General features: G+C 48.8%; 1 protein-coding gene across 1 annotated transcript in view; it reads right to left on the reverse strand.

Moving 5' to 3' along the window:
* RAD18 (RAD18, E3 ubiquitin protein ligase) overlaps positions 1–13,103 on the reverse strand; it is a 146,288-nt gene extending 133,185 nt beyond the window's left edge. Inside the window, exons 1-2 of the mRNA XM_018555216.1 lie at positions 13,029–13,103; positions 10,394–10,475 (exon numbers count right to left, since the gene is read on the reverse strand). Coding sequence (XP_018410718.1) covers positions 10,394–10,475; positions 13,029–13,082 — 136 coding nt within the window. The 5' untranslated portion in view covers positions 13,083–13,103. The remainder of the gene's footprint in view (positions 1–10,393; positions 10,476–13,028) is intronic.
* Positions 13,104–13,510: the final 407 nt, after the last annotated feature.

A 13,510-nucleotide genomic window follows, 5' to 3' on the forward strand; every position in this document is an offset into this window, starting at 1 on the left:
GGATGATGTCGGATTCCCCTGCAGAATGCACACCGCGGGGTGCCGGAGTGAGGGCAGCACGGCATGAAGCGGAAACGTTATGACCAAAAGTACCTTAAAAGGGAACCCGGGCCAAACATACACATAGCAAATGTTTAACATGCTACAATGACTCGCTCAGAAACATGGAAAATCCTGCGAGTTCCAAAACGCCCCCCCATCCCCGACCGCCGCACAGTGGCGTAGTGGTTAGCGCTTCTGCCTTGCAGCACTGGGGGTCCCCGGTTCGTATCCCGGCCAGGTCACTATCTGCAAGGAGTTTGCATGTTCTCCCTGTGCTTGCGTGGGTTTCCTCCGGGTACTCTGGTTTCCTGCCACACTGCAAAGACATGCTGGAAGGTTAATTGGCTCCACTCTAAGTTGGCCCTCGTATGTATGCATGTGAGATAGGGGCCTTAGATTGTAAGCTCCTTGAGGATGTGCAACTATGTAAAGTGCTGCGTAAATGGTCAGCGCTATATCACTACCTGTAATAATAATTGTGCTATATAGACACTCAGAATGAGGCAAAAGATAACACTATATAGAAGCTCAACCCGCCGACTGAGATGAAACTGCAAATCCCACCATGCATCTGTCTCTGAATCACGCCTGTGGCTGTGAGAATCTTGCAATGTAGTTCCACCACAGCTGGAGAGCCAGAGTTTGCCCACCCCAGCTCTGAAAGGAGACTTCCCCTTGCTTTGCACTTTCCCTACTTTATCCAAAACATTGTAGATATACACTAAGGAGTAAACGCACAGGCGCCTTTCTTTATTGTCCATTACCTTAAGTGTATGAAAACCCCAACAATGGACGTCTTTGGTCTCTTGCTCTGCAAATATACCACTGAAAGAGTTTTGTTATATCTGATTGAGAAGTGCCTTTTGATCCTGCCAGAAATCTTGTATGCGTATCACTTCATGCACCAATTTTCCAATTTTGTTCTCAGCTATCTCTGTGGACAGTGGTGCATTTACAAATCCTGCTGCCCTAGGCAAGACAGCAACGCCGCCAAACGCCTTGGATTGCCTCGCGGCAGATACGAGCGTCTGTGGACTACAGAACCACATCCTTCGGTTTACTGACAATAACAGGGGACGGAGTCCTGCAGCTCTAGCCCGTTTCTGATATCCTGGCGTCAATCGTTAATTGCACAATGTCCAGGTCAAAACAAAGGGAAACAAATAAGCCTAAAAAAGGAAAACGAATGCAGCCGCCACCATCTACGGACTGGTAAGCTGCAATATATTGCATATCTATATTTGGGTTTAGTTACGCTTTAAGTCAGAAGATGTGATGTGCGGTTTATAATACATAACTGTCACCATGAAACTGCAGGAATTCGGGTACGAGGATAATAAAACGGCCCCCCAGCCGGGGAGTCGATGTTCCAGGACACAGAGCACATTCTGAAACCAGCAAGTATGCTGGCTTCATAATGAGATGTAGATCACGCCATTTGTCTTTCCGTGTACGCGCACAACTGAACCTTACATGCATGTGATTTCTTGCGTTTTTTTCTACTTAATACATGGAAGCCTGCACTCAAACACATGCATTACCACATGCGGCTCTCAGCTGCCACATGCAGCTCTCAGCTGCTATACTCTTCCCAGAATTCTGGCGAGTGTAACTTTTATTTTAGCACCTAGAGGAAGAAATAAGACTTGGATCTAATGCCAGTTGCAAGAAAATAAAAATGAACTCCAGCATAAGGAAATAGCATCCCCATAGAAGAGTCATGTGTATTTATCCTTGAATCTTGGTGAACTTTGCGTATTTCTTCCAGATCTGTGCAGTAATCCAGTGTGAGACTTCCTGTAGTAAAGACCGCTCACTACTGCTGCTCTCTCTCCTTGTACAGGGTGATTGGTCTTGTCTACGCCCCCTCCTGTAATAAAGACCGGCCACTGCTGCTCGCTTTTCTCGTGCAGGATGACTGGTCTTGTCTCCACCCCCCTCCTGTAATAAAGACCGCTCACTACTGCTGCTCTCTCTCCTTGTACAGGGTGATTGGTCTTGTCTACGCCCCCTCCTGTAATAAAGACCGGTCACTGCTGCTCGCTTTCCTCGTGCAGGGTGACTAGTCTTGTCTCCACCCCTTCCTGTAATAAAGACCGGTCACTGCTGCTAATCTTTTTATTAAAAGACTCCAGCAACGTTTATATAAAAAAAGTAACAAAACATAACCATAAAATTAACTGAACAGAAATCAAAACATAAAAAAGATTCAGTACACCACAAAGCTATATACAGATAGGCAAAGCCTCATTGCTGCATAAACAGCCTCACGCCTAAAGATTCACCAACTATTTACATGAAGCAGCAGAGAAGGCCTAAGAGGCCCAACCCGTCACCTATGCACCCAGCCATTTTTCAAAAATCTTAAAGAACAAAAATCTCGGGTGATAAGAGACAGACAGCCACACACCCGGAGAGAGACTCCTGCAAGTCAGGGAGGCCTGATACCCCTCCACGCCTTCAACCAAGCCCCCTGCCTCCACTTGTCTCAAGTCTCCTCCACCTCCATCTTGGCCATGCTCTCAAAACGACGTCCATGACGAAACTTCTGTCTGAAAGGCCCATCTCTTCCCTCCAGCTCAGCCAAAATGGACTCCTGGATCTCCACCTGCTCCTTCACATGCTGGATCTCTGTGTCCAAAGAGGCACGGTTCTGGCTGTACAGCCCACTGCGCTGCTTCTTCAGCCGCCTGCACTCCGCTCTAAGCTTATAGAGCTTGTCTCTCTCCTTGTTCACCATCCGGATGCCGGTGACCACTCTCTTCCGAATTGAATCAGCTCCTTCACCCTCAGCAGGGGCAGACAAATTACAAGCACCTGCACCAGCAGGTATCTCGCTCCTCAGCTCAGGACATGGCTGAGAGCTCCCAGACGAAGTCCCCCCGACCTCCATGGCTACCCCAGCAAGGGGCCAGGAGGCCTGGGATAGCTAAATCAAATGCTCCCTGCAAAAACTGGAAACCAGAGAAAACAGGACACACACTGCTCACTGCTGCTCGCTCTCCTTGTGCAGGGTGACTGATCTTGTCTCCGCCCCCTCCTGTAATAAAGACACCCACTACCACAATATTTTGAGGCACCCCTGAGGAAGCCAGAAGACACACCAGGGTGACACAACACCTTAGTTGAGAAAGGCTGTATTAGAACGCCTGGCAATTTGGGCTGCCCTGGGACAAGTCATCCTACGATACCTGCAGCCAGGGCGAGCTCCCGGCACCGTAGCGCTGCCGATCGATCAATACAATTACATCGCTGACAGGTTTGGGTGAAGGTTGCGAGAAATAGATGACAAATAAGATAAAATGATTTCAGAGACAAAAAGTTCTCTCCATAATGTCCTGAACATTGTACAATGTATCTTCTCCCGGCCAACTATTCTTCCCCTATTAGCGGCTTTTCCTTTCAGCTATGATCCTCAAGGTGACACTCGTAACATCTTATCAATGAGGAATTAGACGGCTCGTCTGTATGCAACCGCGAGAGCATACCGCAGACAGTCTGCCCGGCCTGTACGGACAATGCCAAGAATCTTAAATTGCGGCTAAGGCCAGTGTGTGTCTAATTATGTGTCTGTCAGGAAAGCCAAACGACTGACCCGTACTTAAAATTCTGCATAAAAATTCTTCTCTTTACGAATAGATAAATGTTCTTCCTAATCATGCTTTTGAAACCCGACAGTGATGATGGAGGAGCAATGAACTCATTTATAAATGCTGTGCTAGCTGCTGCACCCCCAAAAGCAAACTACATCTCCCATTCTCCACAGCCGCACGATGGGCATAGTTGTGGGCATCCCCACTTACTAAAGCCAATCTCTGTGCCAACCGCCAAGTGGGTGGTGCAGAGGCATGACCAACAATTGATTGACAAGCTAATGCACGCCATCTGCAGTACAAGCTATGCCTGCTAAGATATGAAGGCGACCCGCTGTAGCCCTGAACGGCTGGAACGGCGTGATGCAAAGGGTAACAACACAGACATACACTATATTGCCAGGAGTATTGGGAAGCCTTTCCACACACATGAACTTTAATGGTATCCCAGTCTTAGTCCATAGGGTTCAGTATTGGGTTGGCTCCGCCCTTTGCCGCTATAACAGTTTCAACTCTTCTGGGAAGGCGTCCACAAGGTTTAGGAGTGTGTCTATGGGGATGTTGGACCATTTGTGAGGTCAGGTACTGATGTTGGAGGAGAAGGCCGGGCTCGCAGTCTCCGCTCTAATTCATCCCAAAGGTGTTCTATGGGGCTGAGGTCAGGACTCTGTGCAGGCCAGTCACGTTCCTCCACCCCAAACTCCCCCATCCGTGTCTTTATGGACCTTGCTTTGTGCACTGGTGTGCAGTCATGTTGGAACAGGAAGGGGCCGTCCCCAAACTCCTCCCACAAAGCTGTGAGGATGAAATTGTCATAAATGTCTTGGTGTGCTGATGGCTTAAGAGTTCCCGTCACTGGAACTAAGGGGCCAAGCCCAACCCCTGAAAAACAACCCCACACCATAATCCCCCCTCCACCAAACTTTACACTTGGCACAATGCAGTCAGGCAAGTACCGTTCTCCTGGCAACCGCCAAACCCAGACACGCCCATCGGATTGCCAGACAGAGAAGCGTGATTGGTCACTCCAGAGAACACGTCTCCACTTCTCTAGAGTCCAGTGGCGGCGCGCTTTACACCACGGCATCCCACGCTTTGCATTGCACTTGGTGATGTGCGGCTTGGATGCAGCTGCTCGGCCATGGAAACCCATTCCATGAAGCTCTCTACGCACTGTTGTTGTGCCAATCTGAAGGCCACATGGAGTTTGGAAGTCTGTAGCTATTGACTCTGCAGACAGTTGGCGACTTCTTCGCACTGTGCGCTTCAGCATGCGTTGACCCCGCTCTGTCATTGTAAGAGGCCGACCACTTCCTGGCTGAGTTGCTGTTGTTCCCAGTTGCTTCCACTTTGTTATAATCCCAGTAACAGGTGACCGCTGAATATTTAGTAGCCAGGAAATGTCAAGGATGGACTTATTGCACAGGTGACAACCTATCACGGTACCACGCTTGTAGTCACTGAGCTCCTGAGAGCGACCCGTTCTTTCACAAATGTTTGTAGAAGCGTCTGCATGCCGAGGTGCGCGATTCCATACACCTGTGACCATGGAGGTGGTTGGGACACCCGAATCCAATGATTTGGAGGGGCGTCCCAATACTTTTGGCAATATAGTGTATGTATGTCAATGGATTTAATTTTATGGATGCATCGATACCATTTTTTCCAGACCGAGAATAATTACCAAAACCTTTCCTCAAATACTCGCCGATACCAAGTTTCAGAGTATAAGACTACTTTTAGGTAATACCATCTCTTCACCTCCCCCATAGACTTAAAAAGCATTTGTTTCCCAGCCCGGAGTTCAGCTTTGACAAACAATGAAGACTATTATGTCCATTGACGTAATGAGGCAAAGATCTCCGCTCAGTGTGAATGGAGATAAACGATCACACAAATTATACACCTGACAGATTAGAGAGTCATTTGTCTTATAATAAATGAAGTGAAATCCGACTCGCAGGGGGAAGCAGCGGAGGAAACACAAAAGGTTTCATCTATAAATATTTACAAACAGAGGCAAAACTGACCTTTGTGCTTCATTTCACTGATAAATGTTTCCTGTTTTTTTTTTTTTACACCTATTCATAAAAACTGGACATTGAGAACCGGGATGCTGGAGTGAAAGAAAAAAAAACATATTAAAGTGACATTAAACCCTCAGATTTTTTAACATAAACCAATACTGTAATGTGCGCCTTACTGTAATCCATGGTAGTTTCCCTTCTCTTTGCTGCTCTTCCTTTTAAATCCGTATCTGTTCTCATGCTGCGGGAGAACTTCCCTTTGCAGCTGAGTGACTCTTCCTGTAGTGCTGGCTCAGGTTGTGAACCTGCACACAGAGACCGTGTATCCATTCTAGAGACAAGGCAGTCTGCTGCAAAACAGAAGTTCTCCCCCATCATGAGAAGAGATAAGGATTTAAAAGGAAGAGCAGCAAAGAGACGGGAAACAACCATGGATTGCAGTAAGGCGCACATTACAGTATTGTTTTATATTAAAAAATCTGAGGGTTTAATGTCACTTTAAGGGCTTGTTCACCAAAATGCAGACCCGATCTGCATGAGTTTCTGCACACGCAGTGCAGTGTGTTATACTGTGTTTTTTGCCGCGTTTGATGCGTTCCGGGCCGTTTTATGTTTTTAAAAGAAAATGTTAAAATGTTGGTTTATTTTTTTTTTGTTTAAAATGGGCTTTCAGTGTGTTCCCTTGCAGGGAGCTATGGAGCCACCCTTGTGTGTGCTGGTAAGCTGTGTGTGTCCACTCTACTCCTCCTGCCTCTCTCCCTTCTCTTTTCTGGGTCCCTTTAAAAAAATTAAAAGGCATTGCACATTACAAATATAGCTCTTTACACCTTTATACATTTACCTTCAGCTAAAATAAACACCTGGCCAGAGGTCCGAATCTCCCTTCATAAATGAACATAACTACGTGTCACCTCAGCAAACCTCTCCGCACTAACACCTAATGCATCAGATACCAAGCCGAAGAAACGCACACCATACTTGGCAGCGTTGGAATGCAGAGGTCTGTCATGCAATCTCTATATATTTATGTAGCCTCTATTCCACGGCAATAAATATTTTCTTTGGCTTGAAGTCTTGTTTTGGAGCGATTAACCGAGAAAGTCGAGGCGCACACAGAGATCTGGCGGTAAGCAGCTTATCGGGGGTAATGGCACGTTGCTGCGAGATCAGATTGCACATTTGTTGATGCGCGCCTTCTCTGAAGATCAGACCGGCGCTATCAGATTACCCACAGTGCAGAACATTTATCCTCTACTGATCAGGAGGACGCCCCATGTGTGTGGCCTCCACACAACACATTCTACTGTGCTGATCAAAAGCCCGTTTGATATAAAAAAAAAAGGTGCAAAATAAACAAAAATCCTCCTTTACTGCAGTCAAAATGTTTATAGTCACACAGGTAGCTACCATAAAAAAAAGACCATGTCCATCACAAACACAAAAGATCTAGACCCAGAAGAAGACGGAACAGATTCTTCTTCATTAAGTAATGACTTGGGTGCCATAATCGGGCAGCTGAAGAAACCACATTGGGCAGCTGGAGGAACCATAATCAGGCAGCTGGAGGAACCATAATCAGGCAGCTGGAGGAACCATAATCAGGCAGCTGGAGGAACCATAATCAGGCAGCTGAAGGAACCATAATCAGGCAGCTGGAGGAAGCACAATCAGGCAGCTGGAGGAACCATAATCAGGCAGCTGGAGGAACCATAATCAGGCAGCTGGAGGAACCATAATCGGGCAGCTGGAGGAACCATAATCGGGCAGCTCAAGGAACCATAATCGGGCAGCTCAAGGAACCATAATCGGGCAGCTCAAGGAACCATAATCGGGCAGCTGAAGGAACCATAATCGGGCAGCTGGAGGAACCATAATCGGGCAGCTGGAGGAACCACATCGGGCAGCTGAAGGAACCACATCAGGCAGTCAAGGACCATTCATTCAATGCTCCTGGAAGAATTTTCAGCCGCCAGGGCTCTTTAAAAGAGTGAGGAATAGTGGGTTGGACAGGTAAGTCTTAGGGCTTGCTCACACCATGTCCACTGAGCTGAAGTTTTCCATACGCCACCGCACTTTGGGGGAAATTGATCAAAACTGGAGCAGTTGCTTATAGAACCAAATAAGCTTCTATCTTTCATTTTCAAAGCGACAAAGGGTACAGACCTCCAGTTTTTTAAGCAATAATGCTTCAAAAGGGTCCCTATGAAAGGAGTTACCTGTCACCGTATATATAAGCTTGTATACGCTACTCTAGAACCACCTGACTTTAGGACAGTCCCAACAGATATGAGACAACGTTCCCTCAACCCGACAGCCTTAAACACAATAAGGTGAATATAAAAAGAGACGCCCCGAGGGATGCAAATGGGAACCAAATAACACTGCAAAGAGAGTTTATAGTTGGCCTCCACCGCCAAAACATTTGATGAACTCTAACTCATTGTAAGACAAATCCGATTCCATTCGCCTTTCAAGATGGAGAAGCCAAGATCTCCCTTCCATTTAGGGGCACAGGACGGTTGAGGTTGTTGAAGATTACCCATCAATATCATACAAAAGGAGACCAAACCTGGACCCCGAGCACCCGGGGTAAGGGTTATTTCGTAAAAGCACGAGTGAAGTCTAATCCTGAGATGGTCCAGTTAAAGGTCTGAAGGAAATGCTTGATTTGCAAATATTGGGAAACATCGCCAAGGGGAAGTCAATACTTGTCTCACAACATCTGAAAAGGGACCTCATCGGCCGCGGTGAAGAACTGCTTCACCAAGTACAAATCCATGGAATGCCATTGCCGAAAAGCTGCAGTATTCGCATAACCTGGTAAAAATAAGGGGTTTCCCAGGAAAGACATAAGGGGGCAGTGGGAGGACATAAGGCGGCGAGAAGTTTTAAGGCCGTCCCACAGACGTAGGAGTATGTCTAATAATAGGACAGGACTTTATGCTGTGTCGAGATCACCCATGGTAAATTAGTTATCGCAAAAGGACTGCATAAGTATGCCTCAAAAGAGACTCACAGAGGGATATCCTCCACCATGTAGCATTGGGCCAAATATATATTATTATACAGGATTTATACACCGCCAACAGTTGGTGCCACGCTTTACAATATAAGGAAGACATTACAATCACAATACAATTCAAGACAAGATATAGCTGCGTCTCTTGAAATGAAATCTGTACATGCTAAGTATGAGTAGTTTAGGAGGTTCAGAAGCCTAAAGACACAAATAAACCCTCCCGGCACAGCCCTACCCCAAAAAGTGGTCAAGTTTGGTGTCTATCAGAAGATATTGTCATGACACACAATAATTAAGGGCTTATCAGATAGTAATATGTAAGAATATTAAACTATGTAGTTATGGAATTAACAGTTTGCAGAGGAGTATGAGGAAAGAGGAGAAGGTCATAAAATGCTCAGTCCTTCCTCCCTTCCTTCTCCAGATTGGGCAAGGGAGCTGGCTCAGGGGCACCCCTAGAGGACCTACAAAAAGCGGCTGCGCAGGGCCGTCAGGAGCTCTTGTTTAACATCAAGAGGAAGCGCTTGTGTAACAAAAGATAGGCTCTCATGTGACCATCAATCTCATCAAGGAATAACCCTTTGCCTTGCTCTGAGGGAGTCTTTTCAAGATCCATCTTCTGTGCATTGAATTGGACTCTGCTAGAATCTACCAAAACCAGGTGTTTGGGTAGGGTGCAGGGTGACTGGTCTTGTCTCCGCCCCCTCCTGTAATAAAGGCCGCTCACTGCTGCTCTCTCCTTGTGCAGGGTGACTGGTCTCGTCACAGCCCCCTCCTGTAATAAAGACTGGTCAATGCTGCTCTCGCTGCTTGTGCAGAGTGACTGGTCTTGTCTCCCCCCCTTCTATAATAAAGACCGGTCACTACTACTCTCTCTCCCTGTGCAGGGTGACTGGTCTTGTCTCCGACCCCTCCTGTAATAAAGACCAGTCACTGCTGCTCTCGCTCCAGGTGCAGGGTGGTTGGTCTTGTCTCCGCCCCCTCCTGTAATAAAGAGCAGTCACTGCTGCTCTCTCTCCTTGTGCAGGGTGACTGGTCTTGTCTCCGCCCCCTCCTGTAATAAAGACCGCTCACTGCTGCTCTCTCCCTGTGAAGGGTGACTGGTCTTGTCTCCGCCCCCTCCCGTAATAAAGTCCGGTCATTGCTGCTCCCTGTCCTTGTGCACGGTGACGGGTCTCGTCCTGTCGTTTCCAGTAGTGGGTGGAGCCTGTTGGGTCCCTCCCACAGCTCTGCACAGGCTATGCATTGCACAAGGATGGTGTCACTGCTACATTTATAAAAGGCATTTGGTAACACAAAGTGGATTTATATCCTTTATGGCTATGAAGGAATATATGCACATAAAAGTTTTTGTGACTAAAGTTCAGCTTTCCGCTCTATGCATCTCTCGGTATAATATTCAATTTTGACAGCAGCATACCTTTAATCCCAAGAGCCACCTAAAAAACATTCCCGAGAAGGTTTAAGGGCCTCTAATCGCAGAGCATGAATAGAAGGTTAATAGAGAGCGGCAGGTATCCATCGGAACATTATTATTCCAAGGTACATGTCTGCATAATGGAATATTCTAGAATGAGGGATAATGTCGATTAAGGAAAAGTAGACGAAGCGCAGAGCCCGAGGTTAAGAGTGTGAGGCAGTAAATCGGATGGTGATATTTGTATTGTTCTCGAGGCTGGCTGAGTGGAAGGGAGATCATATGGGATACTCACAGTTATGTGAACATTGTGGGATGATCATGGCTATGTTGAAATAATCTAAGCAGATGCCACAGTGCAGCAAGTCATCGAGAGCCTGTAAAACAAGACAGAGGGATCAGTGATCAGACGACATCTACGGAATGTCAGAAAAACTTGCTCCTTAGGCCTCATTCACAAGAGAATAGTCCAGCACGTACAGCTCCATGCAGGGCCGTATGGGGCAGCTCCCGGGAAGGACAGGGGCTGCGAGTGATTAGTACGCAGCCCCCGTCCTTCTCTATGGGAGTACGCGGTCGACGCCGCCCTACGCCCACCTCAAGTTCAGGTCCGTACCGGTGCGTGTGTCCCAGCTCAGACGCATCCTGTCAGCGTACGAGTACGGACACCCGCACGGACGTGCAGGGCGAGTGACCGTAGGGCGGCGTACGACCGCATGCTCCCATAGGAGGACAGGGGCTGTGTACTAATCACACGCAGCACCTATCCTTCCCGGCTGCTGCCCGATACGGCCGTGCACGCAGCATGGAGCTGTACGTGCCGGCCGATTCTCGTGTGAATGAGGCCTTAAAGGAGAACTATGGGGTTAGGGCTTTTCCCCATAGTTCTCCTGAAGGTAACGGGAGGACACAAACTAGCGTCCTCCCGTCACCCTAGGCTCAGTATATAGGGAGCTGTAGCTCGCGGTATACTGAGACGCCGCAGCCAGAACGGATGCCGACAATTATGTCTGGATCCACCCAGCTGCCACCTGTGACAGTCTCATTGTCACAGGTCGGCTCAGATTATGAGGCTGAGTGAAAATCACTCGCCTCATTATTCTCCTTTAAAGTGCAACACCACTATTACAACCAGAAGATTTTATTTAAAGGAGAAGTGCACTTGAAAGCAATTGCCCGTGTCCTTTAGACCCCTTTAAGGTGGCGTCAGCACTCCCGCCCGCTGTATAGATGAATACGTGCCAACAGGCTAGGCCTTGTTTACAACTTGCGGAAAATGTCTTCTTCTCGTGGCCATGCCTGCGCAGTACAACCCCACTGACATCTATGGGGCTCATCCACCAGGTAGCCGAGCCCCATAGAGGTCAATGGCCATATACTGGGGAGGCGCAGCCAGGAAGAGACTTTCACCGCAGGATGTAAACCAGAGGCCGGGCCCCAGTCAAAGGTGCTCATTATTGCACCACGTCGGCCTGATCCTTCTCTCTTCCATGGCAGGACTCGCTGCCCAGGCGAGACCATGGAATATATCCACCATTCTTTTAGATAGGGATGCACTGATGCCGATACCGAGTATTTGGGCCAGTAGTCGTACTGGCCCAAATGCTCCGATACCTTCCCTGATACCAGAACTTCCAGTCAATGCATGATTTCCTCTGACCAGCAGTGCCATAGGGGAACATGGAGCCAGCTTCCCAGGCAATCAGGAAGCCGGGAGGCGAGTAATGACCCGCCTCCCGGCTTCCTGATTGGCCGTGAAGCCGGCTCCGTGCTGATTGGGTGGGAATGGAGCCAGCCAAACAACATGGAGCCTGGGCAATCAGGAAGCCAAGCGGCATTTCATTACCCGCCACCCGGCTTCCTGATTGCCGGGGAAGATGGCTCTATGCCAGCGGAAGCACCGGTATCGGTACTCGGTATCGGCGAGTACCGAAAAAGCAAGATATCAGTATTCGATACCGAAAAACCTGTTTCGGTGCATGCCTACTTTTAGATATGATATTTTCCCATATATGACCTGTACTCTGCATGACCGGCAGTTACAACTATAGGGGAGTGCCCTGGTTTAGTTCCCCCTTGCCACCACTGGATGTACCCTTTGTGGTATGGGATGGCCCTGGTTTTAGGGTCCTGCGTGGGGTTGGTGGAGGGGACACTGTTCTTGATGGTCTCCTCTGGGGTCTGTCTGGGAGGGACCATGCAGGAAGGAGCCATTGCCAAGTTGGCTTCCTATTGGGGCGACGTGTATGGACAATCTCCCACTTCTGGGGAGATGTCGGGACATTTCTATACCCACTGCACTCTATTTCTAGTTCTCTCCTCGAGTTGCTCTCTTGATGCCAAGCACCGTTAAACCCGTTCATTCGTGGTGCCACCATTATCCAGTATGGCTGATTCTTCTAACATTGTTATTTATGTGGTGAGCACATTCTTTCTGAAGGAGCCTGGTGTGGGCTGTATCTCATCCTCCACCAATGGCGGCTTTCTCATGCTTGTGCCGGGGGAAAGAAGTGGGACCATGGTTGGCAGGAGCAGTGGTTGAAGGTCCTGGTCAGGCCAGCTCGGGTCGCTCGTCAGGGTGTCCCACCCTGCACCCCCTCTATACACCATTATTCTGCAATCTACATCACACCTTGTACCCAAAACAAGCTCCCGCTCCCTCCCCCAGGACACCCCCTTACCCAAAACCCTGTACCCACACCCCCCATTACCCCCAAAACCCTGCATCCCCATACAATGTACTCTCTGCACCCATTACCCCACACCTTGTACCCCTAGAACACCCCCTTACCCAACATCCTGTACCCCTTGCGCCCCCCTGGATCCCCCACTATTCCTCTTACTTCAATCCCCATTACATCTCACTCTGCCCCCCTTCCCCGCCGCTCATATCTGCCTGGGCTGTTTTCGGATTTGGGGTGAAGATTCACCTGGAGGGGGTTCGCCGGCTGGCCCCCAGGGGCCCCTTCTGCTGCGGTTGTCATAGATCCCGGTGTACGGTGGCTCACAGCTGATCATACGAACTTCCCGCGCTGCGAGCTTCGCCTGGACAAGGACACGCCCCCTCCCTTCGGGCGCGGGGGATTGTGGGAGATGTAGTCAGAGAGCTGCTGATGATGAGCGGAGAGAGGAGGTTCAAGACAAAGCAGGACAGAGAGCTGAATGACTCAACCGGCTCCCAGAGACCTTCCTAAAATCATTCCCACATCCCACCCCGTACACATCCCACCATCCCCATAGAGGACCCCAATACACATCCCACCATCCCCATAGAGGACCCCATACACATCCCACCGTCCCCATAGAGGACCCCCATACACATCCCACCATCCCCATAGAGGACCCCCATACACATCCCACCGTCCCCATAGAGGCCCCCCATACACATCCCACCATCCCCATAGAGGACCCC

Source organism: Nanorana parkeri, unplaced genomic scaffold (genome assembly GCF_000935625.1).
Source record: "Nanorana parkeri isolate BGI_ZX_2015 unplaced genomic scaffold, ASM93562v1 scaffold188, whole genome shotgun sequence".
Classification (NCBI taxonomy): Eukaryota; Metazoa; Chordata; class Amphibia; order Anura; family Dicroglossidae; genus Nanorana; species Nanorana parkeri.